Source organism: Ruditapes philippinarum, unplaced genomic scaffold (genome assembly GCF_026571515.1).
Source record: "Ruditapes philippinarum isolate M1 unplaced genomic scaffold, ASM2657151v2 ctg7_1_1_1_1, whole genome shotgun sequence".
Classification (NCBI taxonomy): domain Eukaryota; kingdom Metazoa; phylum Mollusca; class Bivalvia; order Venerida; family Veneridae; genus Ruditapes; species Ruditapes philippinarum.
The window spans coordinates 395613-415761 of NW_026856668.1; the positions used below are offsets into that span (position 1 = coordinate 395613).

A 20149-nucleotide genomic window follows, 5' to 3' on the forward strand; every position below is an offset into this window, starting at 1 on the left:
AGACAAGTTTAACACAAAAGCATGGTTGTTGGCTATGGTGTTTTAAATAAATATCAAAAGCTACCTAAATAGAGATTTCCTCTTTCCATTTACTTATACTGTCTCTCAATTTATATTACCTTACAGATATTGTAAATTGCTCATTAAGTACAGATATTCTCTAAATTTAGCGTTTCTTTTTTGACTTACTATCTCTTTATCTTCCACTAATGTCAAAACCCTTGCAGGGACATAGACATAAGAAAAATAAGCAATTGATAAATAAATCTGTTCATTAGTTCTCTTATTTTTTACATTGAATTAAATCTGAAGTGATTGTATACAGTTAAATTAAATGGAAATCTTCTTGTTTTATGTTTCCCATCAATGAGGAAATGATACTGATGGAACATTATTTTGAATTATAGAAAATAACGCCCCATTTTCTTGCAGGACCAAGTTGGTCAAACAGGGGATGCTGACCCTGGTCAGGTAGTACAAAGTTCAGAGGTAACAGCACCTTTAGACCAGAGCCAAGATATGATCCCAGGTAATGTAGAAGGTGCGCCTAGCATGGAGGCAATTAGTGTAACAGACCCCTCACAACAATCTAAAGACATGGAGGCCTTACTGAAGAAAATTGATTATGATCCTTATAATGAAGATGAGGTAGTTATATTTACATAAAATTATGTTTTAAAATGTTAAGATTTTATTACTTTTTAGATGTATTATTTTGAAAAAGAAACAAAACATGATTATGTAATTACACATGTTGAATTTTCGGTAGGTTCTAATGGCTAACAAAAATGTAATGATATTATTTTCTAAATACATATTACTGACTTTTTTATGTATTAGACATCGAGTTTCAGTATTTAATTTCATGCATAATGCTTTTGTGCATATTAATCTAGTAAAGTATAAGAGAAAGAAAAAGTTTTCGTAAATGAATAACTGTCTTTACTGAATTCAATTGTGCAAAAATATTTGTTATTATTAAATCTTCAATTTGTATCATTTTTGAATGAATTTTCAATCTGTATTTTTTGTTGTTGTTTAGACTGAGCTGAGGTTTTTACATTCTAAACCAACATGCTTTGTTGTGATTGGCAAACCTGGAGCAGGAAAGACAACTTTAGCCAAGCGATTAGCCATGGAATGGAAATGTGAACTTATATCTCGTAAGTACAAAAAGTTATACATACAACTGAAGAAGTGTATAGTATATTGAGATTTAGTTTTATTTTAATTGCTTAGATTTGAATGAAAGCTAGGCTTATTGTCTTCATTTCATGAGAGCCTTTATTACTATTATTGTTGTTACACATGTCATACTCTGGTTTGAAGGCAGACACCTAAAACTCAATGCAATTGCCACTTGAAAGTTTGTTCTTCTTAATATTTAAACTAACTGACATTTATTTTTTTCTGTGAATTTTCTTATTATATCATTAACAAACAAACCACACAAACTGTAACATTCAGTAATTATTTATTGCATATGTTTTGGCTAGATGCCTTCATCAGTGCAAACCAAACATAATAAAATTACCTGAAATGGAACAGTCAGTCATATGGTGTTTAGCGGCAATAATATGTTAATATGTAGAAACAAATATTTATGTTATGAATAATGTTGGTACATTAGTAAAGATCAATAGTGATACAGATGTCTATTATATCATAAGAATACATAAAACATAAATTCATAGATATACAAATGTACCACAAGTTTGTTTAATCTATATTTTAGCCACTGATCTGCTACAGCAGAATGTTGATATGCAGACAGATTTGGGTTTCAAGTGTTTAGAAATTCTCCTGAAGGGTGAGGCAGTGACGGAGGAGATGATGATCAAGATGGTTGAAGATAAAATCAACTCGCCAGAGGTCGCTCACCATGGTAGGTTATATTGTTATCAAAAGACCAGTACACCCCTTTTCATGGAATGTCACTTTCATGTCACATTGAATGTTCCATGATAACCGTTGTATGAACACAATTGTGGATGTTTCTAAATTCAAAATTTCACCATTTTCATGTTTAAATGTTGAATTCTTCTTTAAACGGTGCTTATTGCGCTGTGGATGGTAACATGCACTTTCCAGTACCGTCCATGAACAGGCTCAATCAAACTGAGCCTGGAATATTTTCAATTATGTTGTTTTGTGCAATCTTTAGGGATTCTGTTTTTCTCTAATTTAGTGCAATAACTGGTTTACTCCTATTGAATTTAAAAGGACTTAACCCGTTAATGCACTAAGGTGACAAATTATGTACTTATTATTTTTTAAGATATGAAACAAATTATGTATCATGAGTATGACTGTCCACACTATATGAAATATGAGTTGAAATTAGATATATCAATATTTTATAAATGCATTCCCAAAAAGGTTTCAAAAATGTTTGTCAAATTTCAAAGGTTAAAATACATTTAGTGTTCAAATTACAACACAGACATACATGTAACTTATTATTCAAGTTTTTTTTAAAGTAATTAAGATATTGTGTAGTCTTGTTTTTTTACTTTTACTTTGTGATTATTTGAGAATGAATAAAAATCAATATAGTTCAAAGAAGTTTAAACTTGTCTAAATTTTAGTTAAGTCTAATAATTTGTAATAATTCATTAGTCTGAGCAACATTTTCATAGCTTTTTTTTTTTTGTAAAAATATAAACAATACACATTCTTACATTTTTTTTTCTACAGGGTATGTTTTGGATGATTTCCCAACTCTATCTGAGGCAACATTGACAGCAAAAGATCAGCTAGAATTGATCAGAAACTGGAAACTCAAACCTGACTTTATAATTAATGTGAAGGTAACAAATTGTCTACAGTGAATATTTGTTTTGACTGAAAGTGTTATGTATTCATGACAGTAGAATAATGACAGTTGTGATTCATTTATATAAGACATTGGTTTGTAATAAATTTGAGAGCTGTCATTGATGGAAAATTTTGTATCGATTTATCAAGAGACAAATATTGACGATTATATCAACTTTGACAGTAGATTCAATGAAAAACATTTAAATATGTGTTATAAATTGAGATCATGGTGTCATGCATGCTTGTATTAGATAAAGTGACTTCTCTTATTAAGCAAAATAGAGAGTTATATTCACTAATAGAAATAAATAAATAAATTTTAGCTTGTATCAATATTTTAAAGTGTGTATATTGTATCGGATGATGAATATTGATGATATATAGATATTGCGATATTCAATGACAGCCCTTGGAAACTTTGTATAATGTTAACAACAAAAAATGCAAAGATGAATACTTTAACTTGTTTTGTCACCTAAAACAAGTAATAGAGAGCATCTAAACACAAAACTATCTGATTTGTATGATTAGGATGTTGCCCCCAAGTATAAATCAGATTGCTGAGTATTTTCATGTTTTCTTTCTTTTTTGTATCATAGCCAAAATTAAAAACAGGTTCCCTGTCATCACAATATAAAACCCCAGAAAAAAAGTTACCAAAGTATGAGCATGTGAATATGACTTTTCTATTATTATCCCTTTCCCTATCATCCCAATAAGTAAACCCTAAGAAAATTGAGCCAATCAACAAGCATGCTAAACAACAGACAGTGTGGGAACTGGAGTACGGGTAACTAATACCTTTAGTCTAATTAACACACTGTGCATATATCGGTATAGGATTTAACTCTGAAGCATTTTCAATATTTAAGGTCTCCAAACTATGAAACAAGTAATTTTTTGTATACCCGGTATGTATGATAAATGCTCTAGTAAAAGTGAAGATAATACTTTTGGCACATAAACTGACAATTTCAAAAAGTTGTCTTTAATTCTTAGGCAAAATATGTATAAATGAAGATAACTGATAATTTACATAGGAAAAAAACTGTATTTATCATATTTGCACTGGACATATTTTCAGATGCCCGACAAGGATCTGGAAAGGAGAAGGACTGGACAGAAAGTAGATCCTGTTACTGGAGATATATACACAGAAGATATCTATAACCCTGACAGACCTGTTAAAGAGGTAAATATTTCTGTTTTGTTTCAGTTTTATGGACTTTTTAGTGTTTTAGACATACAGAATAAGAGTATTTTATTGTTGCACATATCAATATTGGAGATTTGCCAGAATCATTGCAGTTTATTTTCTCTTTTATTGCAAAGTTGAATTTGTAAATGGTTGATTGATTTTATCTTGTTTCACATTATTGGTTGAATCACAAGGTCAAAGGTCATCTGAAGACATGGCAATTTTTGCATATACATGTAAATTTGCATCATCAGGATTTCATTTTGCAAATGTGATTTCATGATTAAAAATACATGTAATTTTATTGCTGTATAATATATATACAAATGTATATATATACATGGAATGATTCCTTTACTCATGCATAGCTTATTAGAGAAGGTATAAAGAAGTTTGTGACTCTGAAAATTTTTTTTTACCAAAGTTTGTTGTACTCACACTATCTATTGCTGATTTTGAAATCATTAAATGATTATTTATTCATTCGGAGAAACTATTTATTGAACATTTGGAGAAACTATGAGCGCTAATACAGTCTATCTGTTGGTTTGAATCAATAACTTGTTCCTTGTACAGTGCATGTATATGCATATATATGTAAATGATTGTAATACCTTTCAAAATACATATTTAACTGTAATCTGTCAGATAAAAACTCCACAAGTCACATATATTTTTTGAAATGAGTTTGTACTTATTTGGTTGTCACATAGAAAAAAACTTCATCGGTAAGTCTAAATAGTGTGCTGTGTATATATTATATGTATACATATTTGAAAAATCATTATTATTTGTGTATATAAAATATAATTGATTGTAATTCTTATAATATTGAATTAAGCCTTGTTTTACTATATTTAATTTCTATGTTTGAGTTATACTTGGTCTTTGTGACTTTGACACACTACATGTATTTAATATTATCTCTTGACTATTAAAAATATTCTAAGACAACTTAATAAGAGTTGCCGTAATTCTTTCATAAGGTTTTTGTTGTGATTGTGTAAAACTATAACACCATCTTAAATGTTTCATTCATTTTTGACGTCACTTACTATTCTAGTTATTCTGTAATTATTGTGTGCACAAAATATATGTCAAATATTTATGAGTTAATATGTACGTTTCAACTGTTTAATATTTTTTTCATCAAATACTGCAGTATGTGAAGATAATACATTTTCTTATCATGGTCCAACATTGTTAAAGATAACAGGTTCTGAATTCTTATGCAGCATATCTTAACATACTGTAATAGAACCCCTTTTGAAATCATTTAATAGTGTGGGTTCTGATGTATGGTAATAACATATTTAATATCTAGACATTTAAATTTCCAATAAATCAAGATTAATTTTAATACTGTTGATACTGTTGTTATTAAATTGGGAAAACAGGCAAAATAATATACAAAATTAGCGGTAACTGCTAATTTTGTATTTTTTTAACCTGTTCATGTTATTATGACTATGATAGCCTTATGATTACTAGTCTTACATGTGGTGAGAATTTTGTCAAATATCCTCAATCGACCGTGCTAAAGTCTAAATACATGCCATTATAATTTGGCATAATGCATTATACATTGTATTAAACTTTGATAACCACATCCTATAGAAATTTTCATACCTTGTCACAACATCATCACTATACCACTACGGAGAGAAAAGTCATTCTCAGAGGTATAAATATGCAATAACCTTGACCTTTGACCTTTAAACAGGAGAAAGATGGAGAAGGTGAAGAAGAGGAAGAAGAAGAAGAGGCTGAAGAAGAAGAATCTCCAAATGAGGTCAGTGCTGAAAATATACATTTTACTTATTTGCTGTAGACCTTTTGAAGAAATCATTTTGACATATAGATTAATGCTTTACAAGCATTTCGCAGGCTTAGTGCAAAAGGGTTGTAACCTATATCATATAAAGATGGAGTTACAACCCTTTCACACCAAGCAGTTGATTTGTTAGAAAATAATATTGCCAAACAGATGATATTGTTGGAAGTAATTTTGAACAACAAAGAGTACAGTATTGTATAGTTACTTGATTAAGAACTGTTTAGGGAATGCAAATGCCAGATGTTAGATTTAAAATTACTGATTTTGTTTTTTTTTGTGCAGTTTATTATGTTTGTTAAGTAATGGTCGCTATGGATATCACATTTATCATTTTATGTATTGAATGGCAATCATCATCTGGAATTTTATTCAATGTTTTATATGTTGATCAAATGCAATAAGTAAAAATAAGAATGAAAATATAGTAAAATCAAACATAAGTCTGTGAATATTGCCACGATAAAGGAATATTTATCTTTATGTGTTTGTTAGGATGAGGACATGATCCCGGAACTGCCAGCAGAGGTTCTGGAGAGGCTTATTGTTCGCCCAGAGGATCTCCCAGAACAAGTGGAGAAAAATATACGCAAATATAAAGTCAATCTACTCAGAATGCTAGAGGTAAGAATGCTGTTAAAATTATACTTAACAAGTTATTTGACCATTCAGATAATACAACTCTAGGGTAATATATATTTTTGTCAATATATCCAGTTAATTTAATAGTGTATATTGTTGATTCCGACAATTTATGAATTATTATTAAAAATGTAATTAGACGAAGAAGTTTCACAGGGTTAAAAAGAGGATGTATTGCTATAAAATATAATACCTGTAAAATGATTTTATATTGCATAATTATCAACATTTTGAATGCTTCTAGTCATAATTACTTACCAAAATAAATGAAGTATATTTATTGACTGTTTAAATAATGCTCACCTATATGGTATTTTTTTATGGTTATTTAAAATACACACACACACAGTGAGTAAAATACATAAAGCAGTCATCAAATTTTCTTTTGTATCAAACATACAAAATATATATCTATGTGTAAAACTGCAGAATTTCAGTTATATGGTTACATAATATTTGAATATTTTTGTGGTTATATTATGTTAATATATTTATCATTAACAGGAGTATATGGCTGATCATGACCAACAGTATTTGATAGAGATGGACGGAAACCAGACTTCATCTACCCTGTTTAAAGTAAATATTTCAAGAATCATTATAAAAAAAATATATATTATATACATCAGTCGTAAAAATTTATATGTTCTTACGATGATAGTAATGTGATTTGAATTGATTTGGAGTTTTAAAAAAACAACACATCATATTATTGGATTGTAATGACTATTATTTATGTTAGGTTGTTGTGATTTTTGGTTAGAAATTGTATTTTAGGAATAATAGAAAACAAATTTTGTTAACTAAGTAATAAAGTGGCATGTATATATAATTAGATACAAGTACTTGTATATTGTTTATAAGGATAATCTTTATCAAATGTGTTACTTTGAAAGGCCTATAAGTGTTGAAAGTTAGGCCTATGAGTGTTGAAAGTTAGGTCTGGTCTATGAGTGTTGATACTTACATATCCTTATGTATGGTTGGATTTATTATAAAGGGGAAAAGGAAAAAAAACTAAAGTTTTGAATAAATTAAGTCACTTTGTGATGGATAAATAATAATTGCCGTAATCTGTTTTCCTTTCAGCAATTACAACAGCGTCTCAATTGTTTCGTGCTGAGACCAGCAGCAGTACCCATGCGTCTGCACGATCCAGAAGAGGAAGAAATCCCAGAGGAGATTGACACAGACGAGCTAATGAGAAGCTTGGCTCCGAAACAGATGGTTGCCCCAAGGTTCCGGTGGCGACGCAGTAGATGGTTGAGAAACTGTCCGGTTGCTCTGCATGAGGGAAACATCATTCCAGGAAAACCGGACCTTGCTGTCAGGTAAGTGACGTTATTTAGATCTGGCATGAAATTGTTATATTTGTTTAAGTTCAGGATTAAAAAGAAATGAACTCTTTTTGAGATGTCTATAGGGATTTATAAATTTATAAAAGATTAATTTCTACCGAGTAATCACATTCAATCAAGTACATCAGGCTTTTTGAAACATTTATCCATACAGATTTGCACTGCTTGATAATAAACTAAAATATATTCCATATGAACCCTGTTTTCCTTTCTGAGAAATCATTTTATCTTTTAGCCCAGGTCAACTTTGATAAAAATATTTGTTTGCATCGAATAAGCTTATTGTAAGGATGATGTGAGTTGGCATTAAAAAGAACAAAACTTTGAAATAAAAATAGCAGCATCAAAATATTAGCATTGTTTCAAATCATTTTTATTTAAACATTCTGATTTTGTTTTTCCATTTTACAGTTTCTTGGACAAGATGTATGTATTATCAAGTGGCGAGGCCATGGAAAAATTCCTGAAGAATCCACGGCCTTACCTTTTGCCAGACCAGCCACGACCTCCTTGTAAGATATCTGTGTTAGGTGCTCCTTTTGCTGGAAAAACAACTTTCTCGCATCTATTAGCACAGAAATATGGTGCGAGGGTAAGTAATCTTTGTAAAATTTAGCCTTACAGACAAAATTTTTTTATTTTTTTGTATTATATAGTATTATATTATGTTGTTCAAAATTGCCATAATTTATCTGCCAAATTCTGAGTGATTAATTACAAAGCATTTGAATGAAAAACGTGCATTATTATACAATAATGCACGAAGAATTAATATCTATTTCCATTCTAATACGTCAAGAAAAAATATAATTATTATTATAAAGTTGGACTTTATGTTTGGTGGTTAAATTTGTTTTCGCCTGAGAGTTTCCCATAGAAACGTTCTTTAAAGGCTGTTCCAGTGGATTGGAAAAAAACTGTCGTTAAGTCTACCGTGTGTAGGAACATTTTGAGAATAACGAATTTTGAAAACGTTGGTAAAACTTTGTTTATTTTATTTCACTCTAAAAATTTTCAAGCGAAATACAAATTATTAAAAGTGAAATAAATGTTAAACTTAACTCGTTTGCGACATTAAAATAGCGTACTTGATTTGATTGTTTTGCACGTGCTGTTTGGCGCTTCATTGTGACGTCACGTAAACAACACTTTAAACGTCTGTACAGCGTTAACGACTGAATTAAAGATATTGGTGTTCGGATTCATTTTCTTAGTTAGACCATTTTCTTTCATTCTAGACAGCTTTCACAACAAAATTCGACAAAAAATGTTTTTATTTATCAGATTTTTCAAACAAAATGTGAAAATACATAGGGATGTAATAAGAACGGCGAGTGCATTGTTGTAGAATAATGCACGCTTCGGACCTTCTTTGTTTATATAGAAAAATTTCCGATAGTGTTAGAATCATTTTTTTTGTATTATATAGTATTATATTATGTTGTTCAAAATTGCCATAATTTATCTGCCAAATTCTGAGGTATGTCAAAATAAAAATGGCAGGTTTTCAATGCCATGAATTGTTTTACACTTGCATAAAAGTAGGTTACAGTATTTGGTTCTGGTGGCATCGCTGTAGATGATTTAGGATTTGTCCATTTGCTCTGCATGTGCTTGCTCTGTATTAGAAAGTATTTGGCAAATGTAGATAAAAAATTTTAGTCAATTTTTTTAAACAACTGCATAATATAACAATTGTAAAGCCACTGTCATTTGCAATTTAAAAAAAAAAACCTGATATATAATTGAGTCTGTTTTTATGTCTACAGGTATTAGACATGGAGAAGTTGATTCAGCCAAGGATGGAGTTAGAGAAGAAAAAGACGATCGAGAATGTCAGAAAAGAAACCACGGAGACGGCCATTAATCAGGTACGCACCAAAATCAAGGAGCAGATGGAGGCAGAACAAGCTGCAAAAGAGGCTGCTGAAGGTGATTATTATGTTATTTTTGTCCTACGTTTTCTTGTTACATTGTGAAATGTTAAAATTGGGTTTTCAACCAGGTTATGCATGTCTTGTGACTTTCCGCATCTGCATTTAAAATAATAAATTTATATGCATGTATTATCTTACGGCACCCAATTTTAACAGTTTTGTTGTTATTAAATGTTCTCATATTTTCACTGTTTGTTTCTTTGTCTCTGTGTTTAACATCAGATGTAAAATGTACTATCTATGGCTTAAAAATTTGTCAGATTTTTTTTGTATGTTTGTCATAATACACAATATAATTTACATTAATGTATATAATTATGTACTTTTAACATTGATATATGGTACATAATCAGAATTAACTTGTGTATTTAGTATATTATATTAATATATAAATTCAACCAACAGCCGCTGAGAGAGAAAGACTGGAGAAAGAAGCTGAGGAAAGAGAAGGTAGTCAACATTTGTTTCACCCTGTAGATGCACACTCTAGAAACCTACACCATACCTTTCTTCCATTTCTTTTTTATTTTAAGATCAGACTGAATGTTATTTTCATTTATCTGAATTCCTGGTAATGTTTTGACAATGATTGAAATATGAACTGTAAATCTAGAAAAGTTGATGATTATAAGTTAGTTCCAATCCTATTTTTTTTAATGGGATGACACCCATTAATTTCTGTCTTATTTTGATTTTATGTTAAAGTTAAGTTACATTCTTGAGGAATCCACAATTTTTTTAGATAATGTACTGTTAATCTAGAAGAAATACTTATGATAGTAAATAGCTCTTTCCCAATAGTGTACACCAATCAGCCTTCTGAGGCTTAAGTTTTGGGATACTGAGCTTGCAAACTTTTTACAATAATTTACAATGTACATATTTTTCTAGATGTACAGTTCTTTTTCATACCAGTGTGATTTAAAAGGTTAAGCGATAGGGTAGATTGTGATTTAAATCAGAGATTTGAGATCAGTCTCAACAAGTAACTTATATATTGTTACCCATATTTTCTTCACTTAATTACTAGTGAATATAATTAATTGTACGGCCTTGATGTAAATTGAACTGATAATTCAAATAAATTGTTTAATTTATGAATAATTAAGATTTGAGACTGATCATCAAAGCAAGTGTAAATTTTATTGTCAGCTGCACTTCACACAGTTTTTAAAGTCACATTTCTATTGTCTTTGCTGTGTTTGAACTTTTGATTCCTGGAATCCTGGTTTAGTTTATCAAAGTAGTGGTACAATTTTTTTTTAATCTGGAAAGATTAAATATAGAAATTTTGAATAAAAATGCTTAAGTTCTTAATTGCACAGGTAATACTTTTCAGTTGTTGACTTAGATTTGAATTATCAATTAAAATTAAAACAGGTCTTGACATAATTTGAGAATAAGCCTGTTCATATTTGCAGTAGTGTACCTTTTGTTATCATGGAAATTTATTGATAAATTATATAGCACAAAAAGAGGATGAGGAGGAAGAAGAAGGTGAGGGTGACGGAGAAGAGGCCTCTGAAAAAGAGGCTGTGGCTGAGACCACTACAGAGGCTGAGTCCAAACCTGAAGGTGAGGGAGACAACTCCCATAGAAACCTGCTACAGTTACTTCCCTCTGTTACTATATTTAGCTCTTCTCCCATATTGATATTGTAACATGTCATCTATTTATATCTATATTTCAGCATAACAGCTCTTTAACTTCTATATTTTTAATTTTAGTTTAATAGGCTAACTTTGTTCTTTATTTTAACCTTTTTATTGCTTTTAGGTAGCAGACGACAGCTAGAGTTGCTGCCCTTTATTTCTTTCTTTTTATTACTCATTCTTTCTTATTTATGAAGGGAGATTACTCTCTCTGTTTTTGACTGATGGCTTACTTTTTTTCTTAATTTACTGATAGAAAACCTATTTATTTTGTAAAATGTTTCACACTTTATTTTGACAGTTCATAACAGATAGAGTTGTCTCTCTTTATTACAGTTTAATTCACATTATGATAATTTAAGCACCTTCTTTTCTTCTTTTAGAATAGGCATGTTATACATGAAGCATATTTCTTTAGCTATTTCTATTGCTAGAAGGTTTCTTGAATGTAATTATAGAAATTTTGAGAGCTCATTTTTTATCGAGCTTTCATTTTAATAGGCCAGGTTTTAGCATGATGATAATTTACATTATTACGGTACTATTATTACTACAATGTAACATTCCCCCTTTAAATCCTATTATATGTACATGTATCTATTAATCTGTTGATATCTGGATATCCTAAATAATTATAATGCAATTTAGAATAAAATTCTAGGTCCTGTTTTTTTTTTTGTTATCTTAACCAAATTGTCAGTCAAGAAGCAAATTAAAGTTAAATATTTGCATAAAAAAGTTTTACATTTTTGGTTGCTGAAAATTAAAAACAGTCATTTTTTGTGCCCAGTTTTAATAACTATTTATTGTCTTAACCTGCATTAGAAATTGTTAAGATTAGTTTTGGTCTCGGAAATATTTTAAGACAGGCATTTGTGCATTGTGTAGATATTTCGGTGATTCTTATGAGATGTACGGTGGAGAATTTAACTCATTCAGCTCCAAAACCTGTTATTTAATATAATACATATAATACTTATAAGCAATACCTTTATCAATTTAAAGAGGTTTTGACTCTATTTACTTTTTTTTCTTTACTTTTTTTTTCATGCAAATTTTATAACTTTATATTATTGCAAATAAAACTAATAATCTATTAAAAAATAAAAAAGCCATTTAAACTGCTTAAACTTTAAGCTAAAAATAGATGGTAGATGGGTAGGAATTTTGTTGTATTTCTAAAAAAAACAACAGAACTTTTCATGTGTGGTAAAAATAGCAAAAAAAAACACAATATTTTTATATTTTAATAAGATAATCTTAGCTCTAAGGTTATGTAACTTTGTGCAGAAAAGTTGAAAAGTTAAAGGGAATGCATTCTGAACAAGTGTTTGATTGTTTATGTTTAATTAGAATAGTGATTTTATTTATTTATAGTAAAATGCTTTATAGAATCTATAGAAACTTTCAGTCTTTCATTTATTTTCTTTTTTCAGTTTCTTTATGTTATAAAGTTTTGTTGTGTTTTTTTTACTATTATTTGGAAAAGGATCAGTGTTTGTTTTTATGTAATTGGTAACGGTTGAAGATATTATTGTAGATAATTAAAAAAAGTTGTTTTTATACAATAGAGGATGTAGTGTTTATTGGTGAATGTTTAGAAGCTTAATCAAAGGTGACTGTGTTATTAAATTGAAAATAATTTGCTGATCTAACACATTTAGATTCCCCGACAAAGTCTGAAACATCTAAAGTCGAGGAGGAAGGTGAGACTAAAAAGGAGGACGGAGAGGAGACAGCGCCCTCGGACCAGGCAGCGCCCTCTGGTGGTGAGAGCTCACAGAGTGAGAGAGCTGATGAATCCGCCACGTCCACCCAAGGTGGTTGGCTAACATCTAATTGTCTTACACCACTAACAACATTGTTAACTAAAATAAAACACTAACTTGACTTACTAACGCCTATGAGTGTATGTCCCAAAGACTTCTTACTAACAGTGATTTATATTCCACCTAAAATCCATTCCTTAGCACATATACATCAATATCTTCTACTGTGAATTGAAAGTCTTGGCATAAATAATATGTGATACAAGTATGTGCTATTAACTTAATTTACTTGTACATGTTATTTCTTTAAAACAACTTATAGATATCTTTTTATTAACCCTTTTCATTCTGAAAACAAAGAACTGCAAAATTTATATCCGTAATATAATTTAGTTTAGGGCTACAATCAAAACAAAATATAATTATATTTTGTCATCATATTGATGGTTACAATAGAAACTCGTGATTTAAACATTTGAACAATCAATAATTAAAGCATCCCACTCTCCTCCCTGCAGACCAGACGATTTTCACAAGTCCAATTTCAGCCACTGGATTTTTTATTTGTGATTAGTCCATTTAGCTAGGTCATCAGTAACCCAGGTTCAAGATACATATTTCATGAAAAAAAAAGAAAAATTTTGAAAGAAAAGATTCTACGACACTGCTGACTGGCTATCTTTATGTTAACGTAGAAGTTTTTTTATTTTATTTTATTTACATATTCTAAGGGTTTTTTTTGGTCATAGTTTAATATAACTGTATTTCAGGATTTAAAAAAAGAAATCAAGATCTCTTAGTAGACTTTAGAATGCTTCTCTAGTTTTCACCACCAATTTTCTGTTTTTACTCTTTGCATGATTGCACAACTTCTTCATTTCTTTTTGCATGTTTTGAATTTATTTTTTTCTTTTGATTTGTCTTGGGGTATTAGTTCTTTCTTTGAAAGTACTGGCCGTATTCTTTTATACCACTTGTGATTGGATCCGGAAGGTTATTTGAGCCGTGTCATGACAAAACCAACATAATGGGTTTGCGACCAGCATGGATCCAGACCAGCCTGCGCATCCCCGCAGTCTGATCAGGATCCATGCTGTTCGCTATCAGTTTCTCTACTTGTAATAGGGTTTGTAAGCGAACAGCATGGATCCTGATGCAGGCTGGTCTGGATCCATGCTGGTCGCAAACCCATTATGTTGGTTTTGTCATGACACGGCTCATTTATTTTAAAATGATGATTTTGATTAAATACCTAACAAAGTTTTATATGAAATTGAATAATTGAAAGTTTTATTGAATGATTTAGATCATTATTCTTAATAATAGTGAAAATTTAATTCTTAAACTGTCTTCAGTTTTTTTTTCAATTTTTGAAGGTAGATTTTAATAACAGAAAAATAATCAAATAACCGTTGTTTTGTGATTTGTTATTTAACCTTAATGTTTAGAAAAATATTATAAATTTATAAGGTAATGGGAAAAAATCACATTTTAGATTTAATTCTAGATTATTTATATTTAATAAATTTGAATTTTTTAACAGTAGCTTAAACTGTATCTAAGAAACTAACATGGGTTTTTAGCTCACCTGACCACGGTGAGGTATAGTGATGGGGCTATGTCCGGCGTCCCTCGTCGTGCGTCGTCAACAATTGGGTTGTTAACAGTCTAGCAGTCACAGTTTTGATTGGATCATCATCAAACTTTGTCAGAATGTTTGTCTCAATGAAATACAGATCGAGTTCGAAGATGGGTTATCTCGGGTCAAAAACTAGGTCACAGGAGCTAAAAATAGAAAAAGCTTGTTAACACTCTAGAGGCTGCAGTTTTCATCCAAATATTCTGGAAATTTGTCAGGAAGGTTGTTTTAATGATATCTAGGTCAAGTTCGAAGATGGGTCATCTCCGGTCAAAAACTAGGTCACAGGAGCTAAAAATAGAAAAAGCTTGTTAACACTCTTAACAATTGGGTTGTTAACAGTCTAGCAGTCACAGTTTTGATTGGATCATCATCAAACTTTGTCAGAATGTTTGTCTCAATGAAATACAGATCGAGTTCGAAGATGGGTTATCTCGGGTCAAAAACTAGGTCACAGGAGCTAAAAATAGAAAAAGCTTGTTAACACTCTAGAGGCTGCAGTTTTTATCCAAATATTCTGGAAATTTGTCAGGAAGGTTGTTTTAATGATATCTAGGTCAAGTTCAAAGATGGGTCATCTCCGGTCAAAAACTAGGTCACAGGAGCTAAAAATAGAAAAAGCTTGTTAACACTCTAGTGGCTGCAGTTTTCATCCAAATATTCTGGAAATTTATCAGGAAGGTTGTTTTGATGATATCTAGGTCAAGTTTGAAGATTGGTCATCTCCGGTCAAAAACTAGGTCACAGGAGCTAAAAATAGAAAAAGCTTGTTAACACTCTAGTGGCTGCAGTTTTCATCCAAATATTCTGGAAATTTGTCAGGAAGGTTGTTTTGATGATATCTAGGTCAACTTCAAAGATGGGTCATCTCCAGTCAAAAACTAGGTCACAGGAGCTAAAAATAGAAAAAGCTTGTTAACACTCTAGAGGCTGCAGTTTTCATCTAAATATTCTGGAAATTTGTCAGGAAGGTTGTTTTGATGATATCTAGGTCAAGTTTGAAGATGGGTCATGTCCGGTCAAAAACTAGGTCACAGGAGCTAAAAATAGAAAAAGCTTGTTAACACTCTAGTGGCTGTAGTTTTCATCTAAATGTTCTTGAAATTTGTCAAGAATGTTGTTTTGATGATATCTAAGTCAAGTTTGAAGATGGGTCATGTCCGGTCAAAAACTAGGTCACAGGAGCTAAAAATAGAAAAAGCTTGTTAACACTCTAGGGGCTGCAGTTTTCATCCAAATATTTTGGAAATTTGTCAGGAAGGTTGTTTTGATGATTTCTAGGTCAAGTTCGAAGATGGGATATCTCCGGTCAAAAACTAGGTCACAGGAGCTAAAAATAGAAAAAGCTTGTTAACACTCTAGTGGCTGCAGTTTTGATTCAAATATTCTGGAAATTTGTCAGGAAGGTTGTTTTGATGATTTCTAGGTCAAGTTCGAAGATGGGTCATGTCTGGTCAAAAACTAGGTCACAGGAGCTAAAAATAGAAAAAGCTTGTTAACACTCTAATGGTTGCAGTTTTCATCCAAACATTCTGGAAATTTTTCAGGAAGGTTGTTTTGATGATTTCTAGGTCAAGTTCAAAGATGGGTCATCTCAACTAGGTCACAGGAGCTAAAAAGAAAAAAGCTTGTTAACACTCTAGAGGCTGCAGTTTTCATCTAAATATTTTGGAAATTTGTCAAGAAAGTTGTTTTGATGATATCTAAGTCAAGTTTGAAGATTGGTCATCTTCAGTCAAAAACTAGGTCACAGGGGCTAAAAATAGAAAAAGCTTGTTAACACTCTAGGGGCTGCAGTATTGATTCAAATATTCTGGAAATTTGTCAGGAAGGTTGTTTTGATGATTTCTGGGTCAAGTTCGAAGATGGGTCATCTCATGTCAAAAACTAGGTCACAGGAGCTAAAAATAGAAAAAGTTTGTTTACACTATAGTGGCTGCAGTTTTGATTCAAATATTCTGGAAATTTGTCAGGAAGGTTGTTTTGATGATTTCTGGGTCAAGTGCTAAGATTGGTCATGTCCGGTTAAAAACTAGGTCACAGGAGCTAAAAATAGAAAAATCTTTTTAACACTCTTGTGGCTGCAGTTTTGATCCAAATTTCTTGGAAATTGGTCAGGAAGGTTGTTTTGATGATTTCTAGGTCAAGTTTTAATATGGGTCGTGTCAGGTCAAAAATTAGGTCACATTGCCCAAATATGAAAAAAATTTTATAACATACAAGAGGTCACATGTTTGACTCAGTTGTCATCAAACTTGGCCATGATGCTTGTTTAAGACATTGCTTGGATGCGGTTGTGTCAGGTGAGCGATCCAGGGCCATCATGGCCCTCTTGTTTTATACATACAGGTAATATTTTATGATTAGTGTTATATACAAATTTTTGAATGATGTATGATTTTTTTAACACAAACACAGGTCAAGAATCCACAGTATCAGGGGATCAAGGAAAGGAGGGTGGTGCAGGCATCCCTGATGTTGATGCCACCCACCCAGATGTCATTGCCCTGGTGGAACAGGCTGTAAAAGATGCAGAGAAGACCCCTGTCACCTTGACACCAGAGATTTACCTGGAGATTCTTGAGGAAGGAATAAGGATTGCAGAAAAAATGATGAGGGAGGCCAAACCAGACGGTCCCCTGTAAGATTTTAATAATGATATTTGAAAATGTTTCAGATGTTTGTATGTTAATTAAAGGTCAGAGAGGGGGGTGTTGGAGGCAGGGGGAGGGGGGTTGTTGTTTATGGTCAGAGATTGACTTATTTGAAGCTGGAAAGTGAAGAAGGCTGTAAAGATGTAAAAGATGCAAAAGTGCTATAAAATTCAATGCAGCCCCATATCAACAAAAAATCATGTTTTCCTCTATAATTGCACTTTATATGTAAAATATAGCTTTATAGATTATAATGATATTCATTTTAGTTCAGTGAACCATGCCATTTATATTCAATGCTTCTGTGGCTATTGAAAAATATAATAACATGTAAAAATTGTATGGCTTGTTTTATAGGCATGGTGGCTGGATTTTGGACAACTTCCCCAACACGCGCGACCAGTGGAACTTGTGTATTGAGAAGAACTTCCTCCCAGACGATGTCATCGTTTTAAAGGATAGTGGGGACGGCTCCAAGTTCCTAATGAAGAGATGGTACAATATGCACAAAGATGAAATTGATGAAAAAATTAGGCAGAGAATAAAAGAAGAGGAAGAGAGAAAAATCAGGCTAGAGGCTGAAAGAAAGTAAGCTAATTTCTGATTGGTTTATTCAAATAAAAACTTGCTTCTCATTGGTTAATCATGATCTTTCAAATTTAGATGTAAAGCTTATTTTGATTGGTAAATTCTTTTGAAATGCAGTTGATACAAAAAGCAAAAAAAGAGTACTTTGTACATAAAGACAATTTTGGTGAATTTTAACTTTATATATCTTTCATAAGAAATTTTTTTTTGTTTTGATCAGAATTGGATTGAATTAATTGTTTACCTATACTAATAAGAAACACTCTTGATCTCTTCAGCATAAAAATATAACTATAGTTTTATTAATACAACACTTAGATCTTTTGTAACATTTGAATATCATTGTGTGGATAATTTTCCACACTATTTTAGTTCTTTCAAAGAGACAATAAAGTCAGAATTGAACTCAACTATAGGACAATAAGCAAAGAGTATTTAATAGATTTAAAACTTGTGTTATCATGATTTATTTCCAGCATTGAACCTGGGTAGGCATATATTGTGTTCAAAAAATATTTGATATTTGTTTTTACTTAGGGTTGGTTGTTGGTTATTTAGTGAAAATATTTGTCTGTTTTGTTAGAATTTCACGTTGGTTTATATTGTATATTGAATAACATACAGATAGTTGTTTGCAGATATTTTATGTAATAAACATTTGTTTTATTGAGCTTTTGACAGCTTTATTGGTATTGAAACTGGTAGAATTCTGCTTAAACCCTTAACCTTCTGGAACCAAAAATGATTTGCCTTTGCCACCAGTATAGAACCAGGCCAGCCTGCATATCCATACAGTCTGACTTGGGTTCCATACTGTTGGTAGCTCAGATTTTTGTATTTTGATATTCTGAAATCCAATAAACTTTGTATGGACTATTCTATAATCAAATAAGGGTAAATCCATTAACAAATTCAGCTTGTTAAGGGTTAGTTATAGTATGCTGATGTGTTTAACATTTTGTGTTTACAACCCCGTCTTATGAGTGGTTTGTCTCAAATGCCAATGTAAAATATGCTACATTGTGTATTACATGTATTATGTGATTACAGAGAAATCTTTGTTAATACAGCTGAAATTTGAAGCACTATGTTCTTGCATGTGATTTGAGCCATCATTTTTTTTATAGTCCATGGTTGGTGTTACATATGTCGTTACAGACCAGTTTATTGCTTAGACAATAAGAATAAAGCAAATAAAAACTAGATAAATAGAAATGAAAAAAAAAGTTATTTCATGTAGATCCTTCAATATTACGTAAGTGAATATAATAATAATATGCTTCTTTAACAACCTTTAGGCCAATTTTGGAAATATTTGGCATAAAAAGTTTCCTACGCTCTTGAAAGTGCTTAGTTTATTATGTGTGATTTTTGTAGGAGACAAGAGGAGGAAGAGAGGAAGCGTGCTGAGGCTGAGGCTAAACAGAAAGCTGAGGAGGAGAGGCTGAGGAAAGAGGAGGAGGGCGAGGGCGATGAGGAAGAAGATGGTGAGTTACATTCCTTAAAAAAATCCTGTCACTGGTCACCATGGGAAACTGTTGTTGTTGTTACTGTTTTTATTTATGAATATGTTTTTTTTTATGTTGATGTGTTATAGAGGTTGAGGATAGGTTTTAAAAAGTGGTGAAGGATGTGAAATACTGCCTTATATGGGGGGGTCAAATGAATTCTAATTCTTATTCAAAGAAATAATCAACTTAGTTCAGTAAATGGTTAACTCCTTATAATAGGAGTTCAACAGTTACTGCACTTAGGTAACGTCATACACAATATTTCAGACCATATACACTGCAGATAATTTTTGTAAAATACACAGAAAAAGTTGTTGTTTCTTTCTTCAAAATTTGGCAAAGCTATATTGTACAACTTTTACCCTTGTCTGGTGAATTGATAATACATTAGCTCCTGTGTCAGTTTATTTGCTTAATTAAAAAATTGTATTCTTATTGTTTAAGTTCGGGTTATGTTAAATAGATTTCATGATTTATTTTGAAATTTTTATGTTGATATTTAGATTGTAGTAGAATTTGAAAGTGTGGGTATTAAAAAGGAGGAGGG

The 20149-nt window shown here is 31.2% G+C and overlaps 1 protein-coding gene across 1 annotated transcript in view; it reads left to right on the forward strand.

Moving 5' to 3' along the window:
* The window catches only part of LOC132747261 (adenylate kinase 9-like), a 46645-nt gene that overhangs the window by 1436 nt on the left and 25060 nt on the right, over positions 1-20149 (forward strand). The window contains 17 exon segments of the mRNA XM_060736588.1: positions 433-648; positions 1043-1163; positions 1736-1885; positions 2698-2810; positions 3905-4012; positions 5742-5810; positions 6348-6476; positions 6999-7073; positions 7584-7825; positions 8264-8444; positions 9622-9784; positions 10195-10239; positions 11257-11364; positions 13106-13261; positions 17268-17490; positions 17861-18091; positions 19469-19578. Coding sequence (XP_060592571.1) covers positions 433-648; positions 1043-1163; positions 1736-1885; positions 2698-2810; positions 3905-4012; positions 5742-5810; positions 6348-6476; positions 6999-7073; positions 7584-7825; positions 8264-8444; positions 9622-9784; positions 10195-10239; positions 11257-11364; positions 13106-13261; positions 17268-17490; positions 17861-18091; positions 19469-19578 — 2440 coding nt within the window.